The following is a 25,624-nucleotide window of genomic DNA, read 5'->3' on the forward strand; positions in this document are numbered from 1 at the left end:
TATGGGGACTAGGTTGGTCTCCCCTTGTCCCCATATATGGGGACTAGGTTGGTCTCCCCTTGTCCCCCATATATGGGGACTAGGTTGGTCTCCCCTTGTCCCCCATATATGGGGACTAGGTTGGTCTCCCCTTGTCCCCCATATATGGGGACTAGGTTGGTCTCCCCTTGTCCCCCATATATGGGGACTAGGTTGGTGGAGGGTGTGTAGAGCCCAGGATCACATTAGATGATTGACACAGGGGGTGAAAAATGGGTTGCAAAATCGTGGGATAAAAAATATATTAAAAAATATATAATAATAATAATAATCTTATTGCTTTCACAGAAGACACGGAATCCAAATGACTGAAATCAGTCGTGGCGACTGAGAACTTCCTGTGTGGACCTGCGGGGGGGAGGGGGGGATTAATTATGACGCAGGAACCGCGAATAGAAGAAGGGTTTCCTGCTGGCTACCACTTCCAACGTTCACTTCCAGGAACCTGAATTGAACTTGAGGGAAACTTAATGAGGTTTTCACTTCTAACTTTCACTTGCAGAAACTGTGTGTGTGTGTGTGTGTGTGTGTGTGTGTGTGTGTGTGTGTGTGTGTGTGTGTGTGTGTGTGTGTGTGTGTGTGTGTGTGTGTGTGTGTGTGTGTGTGTGTTAGGGCTGACCTCGATTAGTCGAATAGTCGACTAATCGATCGGAACGGGTCTCAGTCGACTGACCACCTCTTAGTCGATTTTACCACGATTTTACCACACACATATTATTGTATTATTCCACTAGGTCTGTGGGGGACATAAACACATTTGAACATTCTGACTGTTCAAATCTCCTGATAGACTCCAGGGGGGGGGGGGGGGGGGGGGGGTGCTCAGTCGACTATCAGTTGACTAACAGCAAATGTATTCATATTAATTTCATGTATGTACAAATCCTTTAGTATGTGTATGTGCGTGCGTGGCCCGTTGCACATGTATGACTTGTGAACCAGTTTGTTCAAAGATTCCAAATCAGAACAAGAAATGAGTAATTGCAGTGTTTTTGGCAGCAAATTTTGATTTTAGTTTTAGTCATAGTCTAGTCATTTATAATAATAATAATAATATAACAGACTTACATAATTACTCTGCATGACTTGCTGGTTGTTCGCCACGGTGGTGAACATGATGATGGTGATGATGGAGTTCAGAACGAAGGAGAAGAACAGGTTCTTGTGTAACGTTATCCTCTGGCAGCTGAGACTCCTAATGGATCAGAGACACACATTAACATTAGCATTAGCATTAGCATTAACATTAACAGCGTTATCCTCTGGCAGCTGAGACTCCTAATGGATCAGAGACACACATTAACATTAGCATTAGCATTAACAGCGTTATCCTCTGGCAGCTGAGACTCCTAATGGATCAGAGACACACATTAACATTAGCATTAGCATTAACATTAACAGCGTTATCCTCTGGCAGCTGAGACTCCTAATGGATCAGAGACACACATTAGCATTAACATTAACAGCATTATCCTCTGGCAGCTGAGACTCCTAATGGATCAGAGACACACATTAACATTAACAACGTTATCCTCTGGCAGCTGAGACTCCTAATGGATCAGAGACACATTAACATTAACATTAGCATTAGCATTAACATTAACATTAGCATTAGCATTAACATTAACAACGTTATCCTCTGGCAGCTGAGACTCCTAATGGATCAGAGACACATTAACATTAGCATTAGCATTAGCATTAGCATTAACAACGTTATCCTCTGGCAGCTGAGACTCCTGCATAGATCAGAGACACATTAACATTAAAGGACCACTTCACCACTTTTCAACCTATCTTCATATAATAGGTCCTCATTAATAATCATGAAAAAATTGTGCAATTCTTTTCTACTCAGTCTGTGTCTCATAGGAGGGCTGTGGGCAGTTCAGAAACCGTCTTCCAGTGACATCATCGATGGGGAATACAAGCTAATAAAAACCGCAGGCTTTCTAGTCCTGAAAAGTTGCAATGCGAAAATGGAAGACATCGTTCTCACGATAATGAAAATATAAATATTTTTGTAAAAAGATCTTGTTTAAAAAAAAATCTGCCTAATGATGATGTCACTGGAAGACGGTTTCTAAACTGCCCACAGCCCTCCTATGAGACACGGACTGAGTAGAAAAGAATCGTGCCATTTTTTCATGATTATTAGTGAGGACCTGTTATATGAAGATAGGTTGAAAAGTGGTGAAGTGGTCCTTTAACATTAACAGCGTTATCCGCAGCTGACTCCTGCACGGATCAGACCGCGTGTACAGTACAGTACAGTACAGTACAGTACAGTACAGTACAGTACAGTACAGTACAGTACAGTACAGTACAGTACAGTACAGTACAGTACAGTACAGTACAGTACAGTACAGTACAGTACAGTACAGTACAGTACAGTACAGTACAGTACAGTACAGTACAGTACAGTCGGTGCTTACTTGAAGTGGAAGAAGATGCCCAGGGAGATAAAGAGTGACGTCAGCGACAGTCCGTGGCCAATCAGGACCAGGTAGAAGAGGTTCATCGCCGTCTGCAACGACACACAACCAACACATGACCTCTGACCTCTGACCTAAGGAGAGTGACCTCAGCGTACTGTGTGACCTCAGCACTAAGGAGAGTGAAGGCTCATACATAGTCTGGGTTTACGGTGGAGACGTGACCACCGAACTACAACATGACGTCACTGAGGTGACCACCGAACTACAACATGACGTCACTGAGGTGACCACCGAACTACAACATGACGTCACTGAGGTGACCACCGAACTACAACATGACGTCACTGAGGTGACCACCGAACTACAACATGACGTCACTGAGGTGACCACCGAACTACAACATGACGTCACTGAGGTGACCACCGAACTACAAGATGACGTCACTGAGGTGACCACCGAACTACAACATGACGTCACTGAGGTGACCACCGAACTACAACATGACGTCACTGAGGTGACCACCGAACTACAACATGACGTCACTGAGGTGACCACCGAACTACAACATGACGTCACTGAGGTGACCACACCGATTTACAACATGACGTCACTGAGGTGACCACCGAACTACAACATGACGTCACTGAGGTGACCACCGAACTACAACATGACATCACTGAGGTGACCACCGAACTACAACATTACGTCACTGAGGTGACCACCGGACTACAACATGACGTCACTGAGGTGACCACCGAACTACAACATTACGTCACTGAGGTGACCACCGGACTACAACATGACGTCACTGAGGTGACCACCGAACTACAACATAACGTCACTGAGGTGACCACCGAACTACAACATGACGTCACTGAGGTGACCACCAAACTACAACATGACGTCACTGAGGTGACCACCGAACTACAACATGACGTCACTGAGGTGACCACCGAACTACAACATGACGTCACTGAGGTGACCACACCGAACTACAACATGACGTCACTGAGGTGACCACCGAACTACACCATGACGTCACTGAGGTGACCACCGAACTACAACATGACGTCACTGAGGTGACCACCAAACTACAACATGACGTCACTGAGGTGACCACCGAACTACAACATGACGTCACTGAGGTGACCACCAAACTACACCATGACGTCACTGAGGTGACCACCGAACTACAACATGACGTCACTGAGGTGACCACCGAACTACAACATGACGTCACTGGGGTGACCACCAAACTACAACATGACGTCACTGAGGTGACCACCGAACTACACCATGACGTCACTGAGCCGCGGTGAAGAGCAAACCACCGCCACCGCTCCAGCCCTTCTCTCTGTTTTTACTCACCACCGCTCAACGTTATTTCAGCTCCGGTGGTCAGCTCACCGCCGGAGCGGTGGTCACCTCACCACCAGAGCGGTGGTCAGCTCACCACCGGAGCGGTGGTCACCTCACCACCGGAGCGGTGGTCACCTCACCACCGGAGCGGTGGTCACCTCACCACCGGAGCGGTGGTCACCTCACCACCGGAGCGGTGGTCACCTCACCACCGGAGCGGTGGTCAGCTCACCACCGGAGCGGTGGTCACCTCACCACCAGAGCGGTGGTCAGCTCACCACCGGAGCGGTGGTCACCTCACCACCAGAGCGGTGGTCACCTCACCACCGGAGCGGTGGTCACCTCACCACCGGAGCGGTGGTCAGCTCACCACCAGAGCGGTGGTCACCTCACCACCGGAGCGGTGGTCACCTCACCACCGGAGCGGTGGTCAGCTCACCACCGAAAATCCAGACTATGAATAGGCCTTGAGCAGACTGCACTCCTTTGGTCAGAGAGACGTTGGAGGGCCCCGTGGTGGTGTGGACACATCCATATTCATCTGGAGGCTCTTGACAAGTTGTCATAACAATGTCTGAGGTGGTTTAACATCAGGAACAAAGCTCCCCCACCCCCCAAAAAAATGCAAACAAGCCCACAGTCGCTTATAGTTATACTGACAGACAGAAGCAGATGGACATGTCTTATATAATAATGCGGCGGCGACGTACCATTCGGCCCTGCACGGTGTTGGCGATGCATTTGGTGTAGTTTGTCCAGGTCCTGTTGCTGTCCGGGTGCTGCCCCCAGTGGCCCGTCTCCGTACACACTTTGGACGCCATTTCTGTTGACGACGGAGACATAATAGTGTGTTATAGCCTCTCTTCCATTCAACATGACGTCTTTGACGCTCTTCACTAGAGAGTGAATCATTCAACATGACGTCTTTCACTCTTCACTAGAGAGTGAATAGATTGTGTTATAGCCTCTCTTCCATTCAACATGACGTCTTTGACGCTCTTCACTAGAGAGTGAATCATTCAACATGACGTCTTTGACACTCTTCACTAGAGAGTGAATCATTCAACATGACGTCTTTGACGCTCTTCACTAGAGAGTGAATCATTCAACATGACGTCTTTGACGCTCTTCACTAGAGAGTGAATCATTCAATATGACGTCTTTCACTCTTCACTAGAGAGTGAATCATTCAATATGACGTCTTTGACGCTCTTCACTAGAGAGTGAATCATTCAATATGACGTCTTTGACGCTCTTCACTAGAGAGTGAATCATTCAATATGACGTCTTTGACGCTCTTCACTAGAGAGTGAATAGATTGTATTAAAGCCTCTCTTCCATTCAACATGACGTCGTTGATGCTCTTCACTAGAGAGTGTGTTTAAAGTATTAAAGTAAGGACACAGTATTATTCTAATACGTTACTTGACACAGAAAGTAATGCCTCTTAATTCTAAAACTAGATTATTTAAATGTTATGGCCCATGTCCACAACATAAACCGCTTTAATGCAGTATTTTTATTTTAAAATGTTTCAAACAGAATTTGCAGCCTTCATCATCACAAGCTAGCTGTTTTCTCAAATCGCAGTTTTTTCTGCAAGTACTCTATTAGCCATATCTCCAAAACTGTGGGTCGAACTGAACAACCAATATGTCAATTTGAAGCTACGATTCTCTGCTTTCATATGACATGAAAAAACTAAAATCCAACGGCAGTCCCTCAGTCAAATTTGGCCACATTATGGTGGTAGTAATGATTTATTTTCAGACCTTTGGGGTCCATGTCGTGGTAGTAGTCGGGGCAGTGCTGCTCCGTGGTGAAGCCTACCTTTGGGGTCCATGTCGTGGTAGTAGTCGGGGCAGTGCTGCTCCGTGGTGAAGCCTACCTTTGGGGTCCATGTCGTGGTAGTAGTCGGGGCAGTGCTGCTCCGTGGTGAAGCCTACCTTTGGGGTCCATGTCGTGGTAGTAGTCGGGGCAGTGCTGCTCCGTGGTGAAGCCTACCTTTGGGGTCCATGTCGTGGTAGTAGTCGGGGCAGTGCTGCTCCGTGGTGAAGCCTACCTTTGGGGTCCATGTCGTGGTAGTAGTCGGGGCAGTGCTGCTCCGTGGTGAAGCCTACCTTTGGGGTCCATGTCGTGGTAGTAGTCGGGGCAGTGCTGCTCCGTGGTGAAGCCTACCTTTGGGGTCCATGTCGTGGTAGTAGTCGGGGCAGTGCTGCTCCGTGGTGAAGCCTACCTTTGGGGTCCATGTCGTGGTAGTAGTCGGGGCAGTGCTGCTCCGTGGTGAAGCCTACCTTTGGGGTCCATGTCGTGGTAGTAGTCGGGGCAGTGCTGCTCCGTGGTGAAGCCTACCTTTGGGGTCCATGTCGTGGTAGTAGTCGGGGCAGTGCTGCTCCGTGGTGAAGCCTGCGTCCGTCTCGTCCCAGCAAAGCCATCCGTCCCACGTCCTGTTGCACACCGCCTCTGGGATAAAACGACACGGTGACGAAAAATAATGAAACGACAGACAGACCGGTGTTTTTGGAAGACGGCGCATAGTGTCGCTGGTTCCACTTTGGGAACCACTGGTCCAGTCTTCATACTGTATCTGTATGTTTTATTTGAACTGGTTGGAATAACGTGTTCCTTCCACGCGCTACGTCAGGCCGGGAAAACTCTCCCCATGTCGGGTGAAAAGAAGCAGCTTGGTGTAGAGGTGTAGTGCCCAGAATTACATTAGATCAGGGCTGGGCAACTTTGACGATAGAGAGGGCCACTATAGTTCCACACTCACTCCAGAGGGCCACTATAGTTCCACACTCACTCCAGAGGGCCACTATAGTTCCACACTCACTCCAGAGGGCCACTATAGTTCCACACTCACTCCAGAGGGCCACTATAGTTCCACACTCACTCCAGAGGGCCACTATAGTTCCACACTCACTCCAGAGGGCCACTATAGTTCCACACTCACTCCAGAGGGCCACTATAGTTCCACACTCACTCCAGAGGGCCATGTTGCATGTTACTGTCGTAGCAAAAATTGCCGATCTACAATCGATCGGCTATTTTTGCTATATTTTAATTGAAATCATGAAAAAAAAAAAAATCTTTTTTTTTATCGGAATCCTGAAAAATGACCTTTTTATTTCATTTCAAATAAATTTAGTTATAGTCATGTTAACGTTATGAACCAAATCCAAACACATTGGACATAAAAAAGCGGGTCATGTTTGTATGTTTGGAAATGTAACAATCAATACTTATATTACACTATTCTGACATTAACCTGAGGGCCACATTAAGTGAAGGTGGGGGCCGCATGTGGCCCCCGGGCCGCCAGTTGCCCATGTATGCATTAGATAACTGACACTGTGGGTGTTGAGTTAAAACTCATAAATGGAGCATGCATGGATCTTCTGCAGAGCCAAATTCCAACACCCAGAATCTCGCTCACTCTCACTCAGTCACTCCAGCAAGGTGGTGTTATGGTGGAATTGGTGACCTGCTGAAATATGTGACAACCGTGTAGACAATCACATAATGTAAATGTGTCCTAATGTCAATTGTTGCAGTTTGTTCATTAGCAGAGTTCAACCTAACTGTATTTATTTTAGGCCATGTATTTAAAGACTTCCATGTAATATAGTTGTGTGAACAAGATGGTCACATATTTGGCAGGTCACCAATTTCACCGTCATTTGCCATGCTGGAGTGAGCGAGTGTGAGCGAGTGAGCGAGTGGCCGAGATATTGGGTATTGGGAATGTGGCTCTCAAGACACCTCAGACAACTACATCTCCCAGAGTGCATCAGCTGCAAGATGGCTGCTGGTGGTCATTTGCCTGATTGAACCACCAGCCAGGTTCAAACACAACTATCAAACAAGCACGCTGAATGTAAGAGCTCTACCCCCGAAGACGCCAATGGTCGGTTATGTTTTGTTCTAATTTATACTTTACTTCATGATAAAAAAAGGGGTTGCAAAATCGTGGGATAATTAAAAAAATATATATATAAATGTTTTATTGGGTAGACACCAGTGTTGTTTTTGGCAGCACATTTTGATGTTAGTTTTAGTCATAGTCTTTTGAATAGTTTACATTTAGTTTGAGTCACATTTTAGTCACCTGGAATGTATTAGTGTTTAGTCTAGTTTTAGTCGACTAAATGTCACGCAATTTTAGTCGACTAAATCAACTGTAGATTTAGTCGACTAAAATGTATTTTGTCGGGCCTTGATGCCGTCGAAATGACAGATTTTACATTTACTGAAAATAGCCGATCTACAAGCTCAGCAAGCTTGTGAGCTTGTAGATCGGCTACTTTCAGCATGCAACTAGTGTAAATTCACTATTCAGTCTCAGTTTTAGTCGTCACAGCTTTAGTTTTCATTTAGTTTCTATTTAGTTTTTGTCAGTGGAAAAAGGTAGTCGACGAACATTTTTCGTCTTAGTTTTAGTCGACGAAAACAACACTGTTGTACAACTATGTGATCCATTCCAGTCCTGCGTGCGTGGTGAATGGAATCCTCACCTGACTTTGGGTGGGTTAGGGTTAGGGTTAGGCTAACTGTGATCCAGTCCTGCGTGCATGAATGGAATCCTCACCTGACTTTGGGTGGGTTAGGGTTAGGCTAACTGTGATCCAGTCCTGCGTGCATGAATGGAATCCTCACCTGACTTTGGGTGGGTTAGGGTTAGGCTAACTGTGATCCAGTCCTGCGTGCATGAATGGAATCCTCACCTGACTTTGGGTGGGTTAGGGTTAGGCTAACTGTGATCCAGTCCTGCGTGCATGAATGGAATCCTCACCTGACTTTGGGTGGGTTAGGGTTAGGGTTAGGCTAACTGTGATCCATTCCAGTCCTGCGTGCATGAATGGAATCCTCACCTGACTTTGGGTGGTGGGTTAGGGTTAGGCTAACTGTGATCCATTCCAGTGTCCTGCGTGCATGGTGAATGGAGTCCTCACCTGACTTTGGGTGGTGGGTTAGGCTAACTGTGATCCATTCCAGTCCTGCGTGCGTGGTGAATGGAGTCCTCACCTGACTTTGGGTGGTGGATCCATTCCAGTGTCCTGCGTGCATGGTGAATGGAGTCCTCACCTGACTTTGGGTGGTGGGTTAGGGTTAGGGTTATCTAACTGTGATCCATTCCAGTCCTGCGTGCACGGTGAATGGAGTCCTCACCTGACTTTGGGTGGTGGGTTAGGGTTAGGCTAACTGTGATCCATTCCAGTCCTGCGTGCATGGCGAATGGAATCCTCACCTGACTTTGGGTGGTGGGAGTCCTTGAGGATCCTCTGGTAACACTCGTACTGGGCCGTGAGGATCTTGTTCCGGGTCGCGAACTGTTGGTTCTGAGAGTACTGGTCCGGTGTGTCCACCTCCACCGTGTCTGCTGCAAACACCTGCAGCGCGCGCACGCACACACACACACACACACACACATGTTGAAACACAGACGTGGAAACACATGCACATAAGTGATAATACATACATATATATACTCATAGGATGCATTTTTGCCATGTTTCACCAGTTTCAATTGATGTGTGATGTTTACCTTGGTGACAGAGACCAGTAGAATGTGTGTGATGTTTAATTACCTTGGGGACAGAGACCAGTAGAATGTGTGTGATGTTTAATTACCTTGGTGACAGAGACCAGTAGAATGTGTGTGATGTTTAATTACCTTGGGGACAGAGACCAGTAGAATGTGTGTGATGTTTACCTTGGGGACAGAGACCAGTAGAATGTGTGTGATGTTTACCTTGGGGACAGAGACCAGTAGAATGTGTGTGATGTTTAATTACCTTGGGGACAGAGACCAGTAGAATGTGTGTGATGTTTAATTACCTTGGGGACAGAGACCAGTAGAATGTGTGTGATGTTTAATTACCTTGGGGACAGAGACCAGTAGAATGTGTGTGATGTTTAATTACCATGGGGACAGAGACCAGTAGAATGTGTGTGATGTTTAATTACCTTGGGGACAGAGACCAGTAAAATGTGTGTGATGTTTAATTACCTTGGGGACAGAGACCAGTAAAATGTGTGTGATGTTTAATTACCTTGGGGACAGAGACCAGTAGAATGTGTGTGATGTTTAATTACCTTGGGGACAGAGACCAGTAGAATGTGTGTGATGTTTAATTACCTTGGGGACAAAGACCAGTAGAATGTGTGTGATGTTTAATTACCTTGGGGACAGAGACCAGTAGAATGTGTGTGATGTTTAATTACCTTGGAGACAGAGACCAGTAGAATGTGTGTGATGTTTAATTACCTTGGGGACAGAGACCAGTAGAATGTGTGTGATGTTTAATTACCTTGGGGACAGAGACCAGTAGAATGTGTGTGATGTTTAATTACCTTGGGGACAGAGACCAGTAGAATGTGTGTGATGTTTAATTACCTTGGGGACAGAGACCAGTAGAATGTGTGTGATGTTTAATTACCTTGGGGACAGAGACCAGTAGAATGTGTGTGATGTTTAATTACCTTGGAGACAGAGACCAGTAGAATGTGTGTGATGTTTAATTACCTTGGGGACAGAGACCAGTAGAATGTGTGTGATGTTTAATTACCTTGGAGACAGAGACCAGTAGAATGTGTGTGATGTTTAATTACCTTGGGGACAGAGACCAGTAGAATGTGTGTGATGTTTAATTACCTTGGGGACAGAGACCAGTAGAATTTGTGTGATGTTTACCTTGGGGACAGAGACCAGTAGAATGTGTGTGATGTTTAATTACCTTGGTGACAGAGACCAGTAGAATGTGTGTGATGTTTAATTACCTTGGTGACAGAGACCAGTAGAATGTGTGTGATGTTTAATTACCTTGGGGACAGAGACCAGTAGAATGTGTGTGATGTTTACCTTGGGGACAGAGACCAGTAGAATGTGTGTGATGTTTACCTTGGGGACAGAGACCAGTAGAAGGAGGTTGTTTACCTTGGGGACAGAGACCAGTAGAAGGAGGTTGTTTACCTTGGGGACAGAGACCAGTAGAATGAGGTTGTTTACCTTGGGGACAGAGACCAGTAGAAGGAGGTTGTTTACCTTGGGGACAGAGACCAGTAGAAGGAGGTTGTTTACCTTGGGGACAGAGACCAGTAGAATGAGGTTGTTTACCTTGTTGACAGAGACCAGTAGAAGGAGGTTGTTTACCTTGTTGACAGAGACCAGTAGAAGGAGGTTGTTTACCTTGTTGACAGAGACCAGTAGAAGGAGGTTGTTTACCTTGTTGACAGAGACCAGTAGAAGGAGGTTGTTTACCTTGGGGACAGAGACCAGTAGAAGGAGGTTGTTTACCTTGGGGACAGAGACCAGTAGAATGTGTGTGATGTTTACCTTGGGGACAGAGACCAGTAGAAGGAGGTTGTTTACCTTGGGGACAGAGACCAGTAGAAGGAGGTTGTTTACCTTGTTGACAGAGACCAGTAGAAGGAGGTTGTTTACCTTGTTGACAGAGACCAGTAGAAGGAGGTTGTTTACCTTGTTGACAGAGACCAGTAGAAGGAGGTTGTTTACCTTGTTGACAGAGACCAGTAGAAGGAGGTTGTTTACCTTGGGGACAGAGACCAGTAGAAGGAGGTTGTTTACCTTGTTGACAGAGACCAGTAGAAGGAGGTTGTTTACCTTGTTGACAGAGACCAGTAGAAGGAGGTTGTTTACCTTGTTGACAGAGACCAGTAGAAGGAGGTTGTTTACCTTGTTGACAGAGACCAGTAGAAGGAGGTTGTTTACCTTGGGGACAGAGACCAGTAGAAGGAGGTTGTTTACCTTGGGGACAGAGACCAGTAGAAGGAGGTTGTTTACCTTGGGGACAGAGACCAGTAGAAGGAGGTTGTTTACCTTGTTGACAGAGACCAGTAGAAGGAGGTTGTTTACCTTGGGGACAGAGACCAGTAGAAGGAGGTTGTTTACCTTGGGGACAGAGACCAGTAGAAGGAGGTTGTTTACCTTGTTGACAGAGACCAGTAGAATGAGTAGAGACCAGTAGAAGCAGCAGCAGCAGCAGCAGCCAGGCCCCATGGTCGCTCTGCTCTCCCTGCTACATGGTGGGGGAAAGCAGAGGTGGAGAGGAGAACTATTAGTACGCTTTTGGGGTATTTTTTAAAAACAACTATTTGAAAGCTTGTGTTACTAGTTACTTTGTAGATTTTGATTTGTATTACAAAACATTAATCGACCACTTCAGTCATATAATATATATATATATATATATGTATATATATACATTTCAGCCATTAAAAAAAACGGGTACTTTCGGTACTTCAGGTCAGGTTTTTTTTATACCAATACTTTGTGCTTTTACTCATGTATACATTTCTAATTCCGGACTTTTACTTTACAACACTAGAGCATTTCTACACCGCCGTATTGATACTTTTAAGTGATTTATTTTTTTACTATTTCCACCAGTGGGAAAACAGACCAGAATAGTTTCTAAGTTTCCCACTGAGAGACATTAACCCATTTTGACCGAAGATCAAATGTCCTTCTACTGTACATCCTGACAGTTTTCATTCTGACCTGAGATCAGATTCTATAAATGTCTTCTACATCCTGACAGTTTTCATTCTGACCTGAGATCAGATTCTATAAATGTCTTCTACATCCTGACAGTTTTCTGTAAAAAGCTATGTGTTTCTATGTCAGTCGTTCTTCGATTTCTCAAAAAATAGCAGACCTACAAGCTCGTAGCGCGCCACTCGGTGGCGCGCTATGAGCTTGTAGATCTGCTATTTTTCAATAGCTAAAGCGTAACATAATGCTAACACCAAAAGGGGTTCTCGCCTAAAATGGATTAATATCCTGGTGGCTACAACATGTGTCAGGAAACGGAGTCAACGGGAAGGCTGACGGTGGGTTTCGCCACCTGGCTGGAACTATTTTCATACCCACACACAGGGGAGGGAAAGGGGTTAGGGTTATTAGGCGTCCTCGGTGTATACGCGCTAAAAATAAGTGAATATATATGAATGTGTCGACATTTATTCTTTTGTTGATTGATTGAAATACTTTATTAATAATAATAATAATAATAACACTTTATTTGTATAGCACCTTTCATGACATGAAATGCAGCTCAAAGTGCTTTACAGAACAATGGAGAATAAAAAAAGGAAATGTAAACAGTTGACTATGCAGTCAACTCTTGTGCCAGCACCCCCTTACCCCTAAATATATTTTTTAAACCTTTTTTTTTTTTTAAAGATATTTTTTTGCGGCTTACGCCTTTATTGATTTTTGAAGGGACAGACAGTAGGCTGACAGGAAACGGGAGAGAGAGATGGGGGGGAAGACATGCAGTAAAGGCCGTGTCGGGTCCGGGAGTCGAACCCGCGGCACACTGCGACTGGATTACCAGTCCGGTGCCCAGACCGTTACGCTACGGCCTGGGCCTAAACCGTTTAAAATAGTTCAAATAGCCGATTTTAGTCGATGTACAGTAGATCGGGTAGTTGAACTATATTATTAACCCATTTTGACGTCGAAATTTAAAAAACAAATGTCTTTTTAAAATGTATTTTCTTTCTGAAAAACCTCATGTTTCTAGATCAGTGGTTCTCCATATTTCATGTCAAGGACCCCTAGAATTATATGTAGTGTGTCCCCCCCCCCCCCCCCCCCCCCGCCCAGAAGCAAAGATTTGAGTTAAAAACGTTCGCTCTGAAAGAATATATATTCAAAGATTTGTGCCGCATTTTCACGATTAAAAAAAATAAATAGCAGACCTACAAGCTCATAGCGCGCCACTCGGTGGCGCGCTATGAGCTTGTAGATCTGCTATTTTTCAAAAACTTAAAACACCAAAAGGGGATCCCGCCCCAAAAGTGGGTTAAAATGTTTTTCAAGAGAGATAAAGATATGGCTTAATGAGTTTAGGGGACGAGGGGTGGAGGCGCGCCCGAGATAGGGCACTATTTTAACAGGATAGCATCGGGGAAAAGAAATCCTAAATTATTTCCTATCCTTGTTTCCATTATTGTCGTTTTATTGTCTCCAGTGCACGACTTCACTCCCCTTTTGGTGTTTTAAACATATAATTTAGATATTGGAAAATAGCAGATCTACAAGCTCATAGCGCGCTTGTACAACATATTTTCAGATGGATGGACGCGGAGGCATATTACATATAACTGTTGGGTTTCCTCGACATGAAATATTGAGCACCTCTGATACAGAGACTGATACTGAGACTTTTTTTTAAATTTTGACGTCAGGCCTAAATGACTTAAAGGACCACTTTTCAACCCTTCTTTATATAATAGGTCCTCACTAATAATCTTGAAAAAATGACGCAATTCTTTTCTAATCTGTGTGTCTCATGCGTGTCTCACAGGAGGACTGTGGGCAGTTCAGAAACCGTCTTCCAGTGACATCATCGATGGGGAATCCAAGCTAATAGAAACTGCAGGCTTTCTAGTCCTGAAAAGTTGCAATGCGAAAATGGAAGCCATCGTTCTCACGATAATGACAATCTAAACATTTTTGTAAAAACATCTTGTTTAAAAAATAATCTGCCTAATGATGATGTCACGGTTTCTAAACTGCCCACAGCCCTCCTAGGAGACACAGACTGAGTAGAACAAAATCGTGCCATTTTATCATGATTATTAGTGAGGACCAATTATATGAAGATTGGTTAAAGTGGTGAAGTGGTCCTTTAATGATTTAAATGACTACATTAAGACTAAATGACTTATTAGTGTGACTGATTGGGGTTATAGGGTTGTCTACATACGTATAGGTAACACTGAACGTAAAACATATCTTACAAAATAAAAGAATGCAATAACTAACAGTTAAAGCTGCATGTGACTTTCCTCTTACCCCAGATTTGAACCCCGTTTCCAGCACCTGCAAAAATGCAAGTGCTGCATTTTTATTTTATTTTATTTCACCATTGAGCCAAAGGGGATTCATTTAATCTTGACCTTCAGGTCAAAATTCATGTCGGACTCCTGTGTCAAAGTGAGACATGACCTTTACGATTTACAATTTACAATTTAGGCATTTATCAGACGCTCTTGATCCAGAGGGACTTACATTTAAAGGTATATTCAGTGATTTCACTCAAAAAACCTTAGGTTTCGTTTTTGGCTGAGACCCAGCCTTTCTACCAATCAGGATAGAGAGTCAAAAATGAAACCTAAGGTTTTTTGACCCCCCAGGGGTTAACTGGGGACAGGGAGGAACTCCTTATATGGCCAGCACACTCTATAGTAGAGAGGATTATCACAACAAAACAATAAAATAAGTGATATTTGAATTAAGTGAAATCACTGAATATACCTTTAAGCAAAAACAAAAGCATGTCATACATCACATAATATATAAAAAGTAGTTATCATGAATCATGTATAAACTAAGAACGTAACAGTGGAGTATCTATATGTCAACTATACATACTATACTATATTATATATTATACAATATACATGTGTACTATAAAGTGCTATGACTACACAAAATGCAATTCTAGTGCTGTCTACGTAACGAGCTCTAAGTCTGGTCTAAAATACAACATATGCTATGAGCTTGTAGGTCTGCTATTTTTGAAAAATCGAACGACGGATATTTTTAGAATCTGATCTCAGGTCAGAATGGGTTAATCAGACCAGTGTGTGTCCAGTGGAAACCTCGTATGAATCTGATCTCAGGTCAGAATGGGTGCATCAGACCAGTGTGTCCAGTGGAAACCTCGTATGAATCTGATCTCAGGTCAGAATGGGTGCATCAGACCAGTGTGTCCAGTGGAAACCTCGTATGAATCTGATCTCAGGTCAGAATGGGTTAAATGTCTCGACAGAAGAGCAGGGAGACAAAATGCAACCAACTCCAATTCTAGAAGTTGTGTTTAGTTCAGTTCTAGTTTTTTTTTTAACTCTAGTCTTGAATTGTTTTTTGGTCTATGTTTCCACAGTGCTTTAATTCATATCCTCATGTACATTGTGTTAATCAATTCTACCATATAGATTGAACAAAATCACATTCATTGACCCATTCTGACCTGAGGTCAGATTCATACGAGGTTTCCACTGGACACACACTGGTCTGATGAACCCATTCTGACCTGAGATCAGATTTAAAAAAAAATGTCAGTCGTTCTTCGAATTTTCAAAAATAGCAGACCTACAAGCTCGTAGCACGCCACTCGGTGGCGCGCTATGAGCTTGTAGATCTGCTATTTTTCAATAGCTAGACTGTTAGAGCATAACATGATGCTAACACCAAAATAGGTTCCCGTTCAGAATGGGTTAAAGAAAGATGCATACATTTAAATATTGTATTAATCAATGGCCTGCGTTAATAAAAGTTAAGCCGTATATACTTTATCGTATGACAAATATAGCGAGAATGTTTGCCAAACACAGTTGCCTGCAGCATCCAGGGGAAAAGTTTCTTAAAAAAATGAAGAAACATTTAAAGAAAATAAATACATTTTATTAATTTACAAGGATTCTACACAATTATAGAGAATGTAGAATAATTGTTATTTTTGCCTGTTATCTCTCCTGATGGTACCAACATCAATACAGCATGGAATTCACGGACTAAATCATATATCCTTCCAATGTCAACAAAATATTCTAAGTTTTGCGTCTGTGAGGCTAAATCTTGTCTCAAATAGTGGTCCGTGGTAAAATGCCATATAACTAATGGACCTTGACATAATTATAAAAGGTTTGAACACCACTGGAATAGGCCCAGACCTGTGTGTATATATCTTTTCTGTAAATATTTATATTACCAGATTCATACGTCCTGTCGTAGACTAAGTTAGGCATGCTTTTAGAGGGACCATGTGCATATATACCGTTTACAAGTGATTCCATTAAAACCCATTTTGGGGCGGGAACCCCTTTTGGTGTTAGCATTATGTCATGCTTTAGCTATTGAAAAATAGCAGATCTACAAGCTCATATCGCGCCACCGAGTGGCGCGCTACGAGCTTGTAGATCTGCTATTTTTGAAAAATCGAAGAACGACTGACATAGAAACATATTACATGGCTGACATAAACAATGTTACTGCCATGTTACTGACATAATTTATGTCAGTAACATGGCTTTTTCAGAAAAACTCATCATTGTCTCAGCATGGAACCACGCATAAAATGACTTGTCTTTCAGTTCTAGTGGAGCTCTTCTCCACTATAGTCCCTCCCTAACATTTACGCTTTTATTCGTTGACAGAACTGTCAATATAGTCTTTATAGTCATCATAGCTTTTGATTTAGTTTAATGTAGTTTCTGCCAGTGAAAAAAGGTAGTCGACAAACATTTTTCGTAAAGTACAAACGAGATCCTTTCCTCGGGCAGATTTACTACGAGACGATTTGGAACGACGTGTTAAACATATGGAGTTTGCTTTGGCATGTGGTTTTTTGCATTTATTATCATTATCATTATCATTATCATTATCATTATCATTATCATTATCATTATTATTATGTGGTGTTGTAGTGACAGTACAGTACAGCAGGGGTAGGCAACCTTAGGCACAAAGGAGGGTGATCACTCGCACACTGGCAAGTGTGTGAGAGTGTTTTTGGTTTTAAATAAACTATTTTAAAGAATGAGTCAAATCCCTCACATTTGTGTGTAAATTACAGTAAAACTGAACTCTGTTATTGCCCCGAGTATAATGATCATTAATTAATTAATGAGTATAATGATCATTATAGTGAAAGAAAATATTTAAAAAGGAGGAAAAACTTTATATTTGTGGATATTAAGCAAAATATGTTGTGTCATTAAAATGAATTAATGTTGATATGGCACGCTGACGATCTAGAAAATAAAAAACATGGCACTTCATTTAGAAAGGGTTGCAGACTCCTGCAGTACAGTACAGTACAGTACAACATCAGACGGATATGATTGACATGTGGTGTGACAGCCCATATATGGATATGATTGACATGTGGTGTAGTGACAGCCCATATATGGATATGATTGACATGTGGTGTAGTGACAGCCCATATATGGATATGTTGCAGTCCAAAGTCACATGAACACGACAGGATATTACCTCACATACTGTACAGGATATTACCTCACATACTGTACAGGATATTACCTCACATACTGTACATTGATTGATACAGTAACTATGAAAACATAGAAACATAGGGTTTTAACCCTGTGAGAACCACTGACACAGAAACATAGGGTTTAACCCTGTGAGAACCACTGACATAGAAACATAGGGTTTTAACCCTGTGAGAACCACTGACATAGAAACATAGGGTTTTAACCCTGTGAGAACCACTGACGTAGAAACATAGGGTTTTAACCCTGTGAGAACCACTGACATAGAAACATAGGGTTTTAACCCTGTGAGAACCACTGACACAGAAACATAGGGTTTTAACCCTGTGAGAACCACTGATATAGAAACATAGGGTTTTAACCCTGTGAGAACCACTGACACAGAAACATAGGGTTTTTAACCCTGTGAGAACCACTGACACAGAAACATAGGGTTTTAACCCTGTGAGAACCACTGACACAGAAACATAGGGTTTTAACCCTGTGAGAACCACTGACATAGAAACATAGGGTTTTAACCCTGTGAGAACCACTGACATAGAAACATAGGGTTTTGACCCTGTGAGAACCACTGACACAGAAACATAGGGTTTTGACCCTGTGAGAACCACTGACATAGAAACATAGGGTTTTAACCCTGTGAGAACCACTGACACAGAAACATAGGGTTTTAACCCTGTGAGAACCACTGACATAGAAACATAGGGTTTTAACCCTGTGAGAACCACTGACATAGAAACACAGGGTTTTAACCCTGTGAGAACCACTGACATAGAAACATAGGGTTTTAACCCTGTGAGAACCACTGACATAGAAACATAGGGTTTTAACCCTGTGAGAACCACTGACACAGAAACATAGGGTTTTAACCCTGTGAGAACCACTGACATAGAAACATAGGGTTTTAACCCTGTGAGAACCACTGACATAGAAACATAGGGTTTTAACCCTGTGAGAACCACTGACATGGAAACATAGGGTTTTTCAGAACACTGTCATGATTTAGAAGACCTTTGTAGAACCTGGTGTCGGGGTCTAAATTAGTCAGTCAGCTTGCTATAGTTTCGAGAACCACGTGTTCTAAATCCTTCATTTTCTGAAAATGTATGTGTAGCCTAAAATCTACAGTTACACAGCTCTAATACCGGACCTATAGAGCACTGAAGTCCTGACGTAACTCGCTCATCCCGACCATTCCCCTGGTTCTAAAGTCCTGACGTAACTCGCTCATCCCGACCATTCCCCTGGTTCCCGGAAGTAATTTCTCTATGGAGAATAACATGGGGTGATCTTAATATCGTCTACTATAAGCGTTGTGGTCCAAAAATAAACAAGCTGTCTCGGCGTTATTGTCAGGGAGGTGTCTCTGTATCGTTTGCAACAGTCAGTCACTCATATATGATACAGTCTGCTTCTAGCAAAAATGTAACTAATTCAGCAGCAGTAACATTAGCGTTTTCTCTCAGTCAGTTAATTCTTATTATCCATATGAGTGAAGCGGCCGGGGTGACATGTTTATTTTTCAAACACAGTTGTTATATGAGGCGATCTAAAATCGCCTCAATGGGGATTTCAATGCAACTAAACAAATACATGAACCTGGGGACTGACACCCTCTACTGAAAGTGATGTCAGACTTCGGTGCTCTATACTGTCAGCATATTATCCAAGTCCAACCCACCTGTACTGTACAACAAACGTACCGACCGGCCGCGGGACATTTCCTGAGCCGTAGTAAACAAACAAAGACGAATGTTTAAGCCATTCTGACCCGAGATCAGCTTCTAAAAATGTCTGTTTGAAAATGTCAGTTTTAAAAAAAAGCCTATGTTTCTATGTCAGTCGTTCTTCGATTTAAAAAAAAATAGCAGACCTACAAGCTCATAGCGCACCACTCGGTGGCGCGCTACGAGCTTGTAGATCTGCTATTTTTTTTAAATTGCTAAAACACCAAAAGGGGTTCCAGCCTAAAATGGGTTAAATGTCAACGACGCCCATGTTGGCGCTTTAGCGCTTTGAAGGCTTTGATGTGGAGCTGAAAGCACGGCGTGCTGGTGTTATTGTAAACATGACAGACACTCATGCCCCACGACGAGGTGTACTGTTACACCGTTATATACACTAAACAATACAGGCTTTCTGGCTGTTTTGTGCCATAACATGTTTGTTTACGCGTGTGTGTGTGTGTACGCCCTTGAACTTGACACCATATTCCAGTAATCCTGCAAACGCCTGGCTCTATAATTCCACTGTTATTAAATGCTGTAGTCAGCGCGCATCCAGAGGGTCCAAATGGACCCTTACAGGTGTGCAAATGGAACCAAATGGACCCTTATAGGTCTGTAACTCGGAGAGTGTATCTTGGCCTACAAATGGACCCCCCCCCCCCCCCTTACAGGTCTAACTCTGAGTGTACGGATGATTTAGAAAACACAGGACATGATATTAAATCCAAAGTGCACAAAATGAACCAAATGGACCCTTATGGGTCTGTAACTCTGAGAGTGTAACACATGGAACCAAATGTACCCTTATGGGTCTGTAACTCTGAGAGTGTAACACATGGAACCAAATGGACCCTTACAGGTCTGTAACTCTGAGAGTGTAACACATGGAACCAAATGGACCCTTACGGGTCTGTAACTCTGAGAGTGTAACACATGGAACCAAATGGACCCTTATGAGTCTGCAACTCTGAGAGAGTAACACATGGAACCAAATGGACCCTTATGGGTCTGTAACTCTGAGAGTGTAACACATGGAACCAAATGGACCCTTATGGGTCTGTAACTCTGAGAGTGTAACAAATGAAAAATAGCAGATCTACAAGCTCATAGCGCGCCACTCGGTGGCGCGCTATGAGCTTGTAGGTCTGCTATTTTTAAAAAATCGAAGAACGACTGACATAGAAACATAGCTTTTTTTTCAGAAAACTGTCAGGATGTAGAGAAGACATTTTTAGAATCTGATCTCGGGTCAGAACGGGTTAAGCAGCATTATGGCGTCTGTTGGCGTCAACACAATAGTTGGTCATGTCGCGTCGGAGTTGCGATAACTGATCCAGGGTTGTTTTTGGCATGCATATTTTAGTCTAGTCGTCTTTGGAATGAAACTTCATTTAGTTTTAGTCACCTGGAATGTTTTAGTGTTAGTCTGGTTTTAGAGATTTTAGTCGACTAAATCTACAGTTTATTTAGTCGACTGAAATGTGTTTTGGCGGGGCCTTTGATGCCGTTGCAACGGCTGATTTTACACGTTGTGTGAGCTTGTAGATCGGCTATTTTCAGCATTCAAACCAAGTGTAAAATTACTTGTACTGGATCTCTTGTCCACTAGTCCCTAACTAACATTTTAGTCTAGTTTTTTATTTGTTGACGAAATTGTCAGTATATTTAGTCTCATAGTTTTAGTCACCATAGATTCGTTTTCATTTAGTTTGCCTTTAGTTTTCGTCAGTGAAAAAAGGTATAGTCGACGAACATCTTTCATCTTAGTTTTAGTCGACGAAAACTGGACTGGACTGGATCGCAACACCGTGAGGCGAAGGGCTTTCCTTCAATCTGCTATTTCCAGCGAGGGGGGAGGGGGGGAGAGGGGGGGGGGGGGAGGAGGGGGGGGAGAAAGGGTGGGGGGGGGGGGGGGGACCGCCGGTCAGCGGCGAGCAACAAAGCATCAATCAGGCGTCGGTCGCACATCAGGAAGTCTCTTTTTCCACTTGGAATTTCCTTGGCTGGCAGTGGTGTAAAGTAACTAAGTATATATACCTTTACTTAAGTACAGTGGTGTAAAGTAACTAAGTATATACCTTTACTTAAGTACAGTGGTGTAAAGTAACTAAGTATATACCTTTACTTAAGTACAGTGGTGTAAAGTAACTAAGTATATATACCTTTACTTAAGTACTGTACTTAACCAGTGGTGTAAAGTAACTAAGTATTTACCTTTACTTAAGTACTGTACTTAACCAGTGGTGTAAAGTAACTAAGTATATATACCTTTACTTAAGTACTGTACTTAACCAGTGGTGTAAAGTAACTAAGTATATATACCTTTACTTAAGTACAGTGGTGTGAAGTAACTAAGTATATACCTTTACTTAAGTACTGTACTTAACCAGTGGTGTAAAGTAACTAAGTATATATACCTTTACTTAAGTACTGTACTTAACCAGTGGTGTAAAGTAACTAAGTATTTACCTTTACTTAAACTGTACAACTTTAGTTTTTTTCAACCAAGGTTCATGTTTTATAGGTTGTTATTAGAGAAAGTAAAAGGTGAGTGGAATAGTTTGGGGGGGCATTCGAGCATGGGGCTAAATAAGTATTTCTTTACAAAATGTTATAGCGATTTATTTATTTTATTATTTACTATAGTCCTAATAAACCCCAGGAAATTACATCTGGCCACAAAAGATCACGGGATCTACTGAATGTGACAAACTGACATATTGAGCCTATACACACAGTATAAGCCTTCCCCAGTAGGCTACCTTCACATTCAGTAGATCCTGTGATCTTCTGTGGCCAGATGTAATTTCCTGGGGTTTATTAGGACTATAGTAAATAATATAAAAATAAATCACCATAACATTTTGTAAAAAAATTACATATTTAGCCCCATGCTCGAATGCCCCCCCCCCCCCCCCGCCCCCCTGTCAAAAAGAGCTAAAATCCCTAAAACTAAAGAAAGCAGCAAATGAAGAAATGAACACTCATCTTTTACTTTCTCTAATGACAACCTAAAACATGAACCTTGGTTAAAAAAAACTAAAGTTGTCCTTTAACAGTTTCCGTGCTTTGAATGGATTACTCCAGGTTAATGTCGCTGCCATATCGGACATACGCGACTTTTATTTTATGTGTTTAATCCGCCGCAATGTAAAAAATAAATAGAAAATCCTTCTTCGCCGCGGAGATAGAGAGTAGATGCATCTGTTTTGATGAGGAAAACGGAAATCGTCACATGCTGTGGGCTGCTAGGGCTTCTGGGAAATTGAGGCCAATGCAAACGAATGGGGTTCAACGCCTCATGGAGGAGGCTCCTGTGCTGCGTCTTCCGGGTGTACCAAGATGGCGGGTGGTCCGGCCGTTCATAACAAACGGGGGAAGCTTTTTTCGCTCGATTTTCGCGGATTAAAAGCCCAAATAATTCAGCATATGCTCTAAAGGTAATACAACAATCTCGGCAGTGAACGGGGCTTGATTAAAAGTCTGGTAAATCGTTTTCCGCAGTCAAACTGTTAACACAGTTAGGACTTTTCTGAAAAACCTGTTTCTATGTCAGTATAGTACTCAACCTTTTTCATGTCAAAGACCCCCACATTCCAAAAAATAGCAGATCTACAAGCTCGTATACAGCGTGGCACTCTGTGCCGAGCTTTGTAAGATCTGCTATTTTTCAACGGCTAAAATGATGGTTAAAAAAGCGGGTTACACATCATGCATTCCAGGTCCTGGTCTGAGAATCAAAGCATGGCTCCACAGTACAGTACAGTACAGTACAGTACAGTACAGTACAGTACAGTACAGTACAGTACAGTACAGTACAGTACAGTACAGTACAGTACAGTACAGTACAGCACAGCACAGTACTCCATCATGGCCCGTAGCACTTACCCCACCCCCTTAGATAGCATTTCTGTAGACTTAGATAGCATTTGATACAGACTTATAGCATGTTATGTAGACAGCACTATAATTGCATTGTATGTAGTCATAGCACGTCATAGTACATATGTATAGCATAGTAGTATAGATGTATAGTTTATATGTATAGTTTCATTATATAGATATTCCACTGTTACGTTCTTAGCTTACACATGTTTCATGATATTGATAAATGTTTTTATGTGATGTATTCCCATGCTTTTTTGTTCTTGCTTAATGTAAGTCGCTCTGGATTAAGAGCGTCTGCTAAATGCCTAAATTGTAAATTGCACAGTACAGTACAGTACAGTACAGTACAGTACAGTACAGTACAGTACAGTACAGTACAGTACAGTACAGTACAGTACAGTACAGTACAGTACAGTACAGTACAGTACAGTACAGTACAGTACAGCACAGCACAGTACCGTACAACACAGCACAGCACAACACAGTACCGCACAGCACAGTACAGCACAGCACAGCACAGCACAGTACCATACAGTACCGTACAGTACCACTCCCATGTTTGGAACATTTTGATGGCAGCAGTAAATCAACCTTGTTAATGTTTGGATACTGATAGGAGCCGCTTTCACTTCCTCCGCTGTCCCTACACAGTTTCCTTCCCCTACTGTACTGTACTGTACATGTACTGTACACGATATTGTGCAGGCTAAGCAACTTTAGAACCACGCTTTGGCAGGAGAAAATAATCTGGGGTACTTATCGGGACCGGCCGTGCCCAAAAGAAGCCACTGTCAGTTCAGTGCGGGGGTGGGAAATGTATTACCCCTTTTGGTGTTTTCTCTTTAAGCATCATGTTATGCTTTAGCTGTTGAAAAATAGCAGACCTACAAGCTCATAGCGCGCCACTTGGTGGCGCGCTATGAGCTTGTAGATCTGCTATTTTTTTCAATAGCTAAAGCACGACATGATGCTGACACCAAAATGGGTTCCCGCCCCGAAATGGGTTAAATCGTATAACGCATTTAGATTGAGGACGAATCTACAAATGTCTTGATGATAGTTTTCTGAAAAACCTCATGTTTCTATGTTATGTTGTTTTCAACGTTTTTCATGTTAATCAAGCACCCCAAAATTTTTTGAATTTGGCCACTGACCCCCATCTGAAAATATTCTATTCCAGGGACCCCTCAGAAGCAAAGGTTTGAGTTAAAAACCTTCGCTCTGAAAGAATATATATTCAAAGATTTGTGCCACATTTTCACGATTTTTCAAAAAATAGCAGACCTACGAGCTGGTAGCGCGGCACTCGGTGCCGTGTTTACGAGCTTGTAGATCTGCTATTTTTCAATAGCTAAAGCATAACGTAATGCTTAAAACACCAAAAATGGGTTATAGGGGGCGAGATACACACTCATATTAATAAGACAAAGCTTAAGCAGCTTGAGAATGCATCATCCTCCTGATTTTAGATGGTTCTGTTATGACTTCTCCTCTGCATGCTGTAGTGTTTAGATGGTTCTGTTATGACTTCTCCTCTGCATGCTGTAGTGTTTAGATGGTTCTGTTATGACTTCTCCTCTGCATGCTGTAGTGTTTAGATGGTTCTGTTATGACTTCTCCTCTGCATGTTGTAGTGTTTAGATGGTTCTGTTATGACTTCTCCTCTGCATGCTGTAGTGTTTAGATGGTTCTGTTATGACTTCTCCTCTGCATGCTGTAGTGTTTAGATGGTTCTGTTATGACTTCTCCTCTGCATGCTGTAGTGTTTAGATGGTTCTGTTATGACTTCTCCTCTGCATGCTGTAGTGTTTAGATGGTTCTGTTATGACTTCTCCTCTGCATGCTGTAGTGTTTAGATGGTTCTGTTATGACTTCTCCTCTGCATGTTGTAGTGTTTAGATGGTTCTGTTATGACTTCTCCTCTGCATGCTGTAGTGTTTAGATGGTTCTGTTATGACTTCTCCTCTGCATGCTGTAGTATTTAGATGGTTCTGTTATGACTTCTCCTCTGCATGTTGTAGTGTTTAGATGGTTCTGTTATGACTTCTCCTCTGCATGCTGTAGTGTTTAGATGGTTCTGTTATGACTTCTCCTCTGCATGCTGTAGTATTTAGATGGTTCTGTTAT

At 42.8% G+C, this 25,624-nt stretch overlaps 1 protein-coding gene across 1 annotated transcript in view; it reads right to left on the reverse strand.

Moving 5' to 3' along the window:
* Positions 1-25,624, reverse strand: part of LOC310854247 (calcitonin gene-related peptide type 1 receptor-like) — a 42,184-nt gene that overhangs the window by 9,371 nt on the left and 7,189 nt on the right. Inside the window, exons 2-7 of the mRNA XM_083758822.1 lie at positions 11,782-11,872; positions 9,082-9,223; positions 6,186-6,296; positions 4,544-4,656; positions 2,472-2,563; positions 1,108-1,234 (exon numbers count right to left, since the gene is read on the reverse strand). Coding sequence (XP_083614948.1) covers positions 1,108-1,234; positions 2,472-2,563; positions 4,544-4,656; positions 6,186-6,296; positions 9,082-9,223; positions 11,782-11,853 — 657 coding nt within the window. The 5' untranslated portion in view covers positions 11,854-11,872. The remainder of the gene's footprint in view (positions 1-1,107; positions 1,235-2,471; positions 2,564-4,543; positions 4,657-6,185; positions 6,297-9,081; positions 9,224-11,781; positions 11,873-25,624) is intronic.

This window comes from Protomyctophum parallelum (assembly GCF_964188405.1).
Source record: "Protomyctophum parallelum genome assembly, chromosome: 23".
NCBI classification, from domain to species: domain Eukaryota; kingdom Metazoa; phylum Chordata; class Actinopteri; order Myctophiformes; family Myctophidae; genus Protomyctophum; species Protomyctophum parallelum.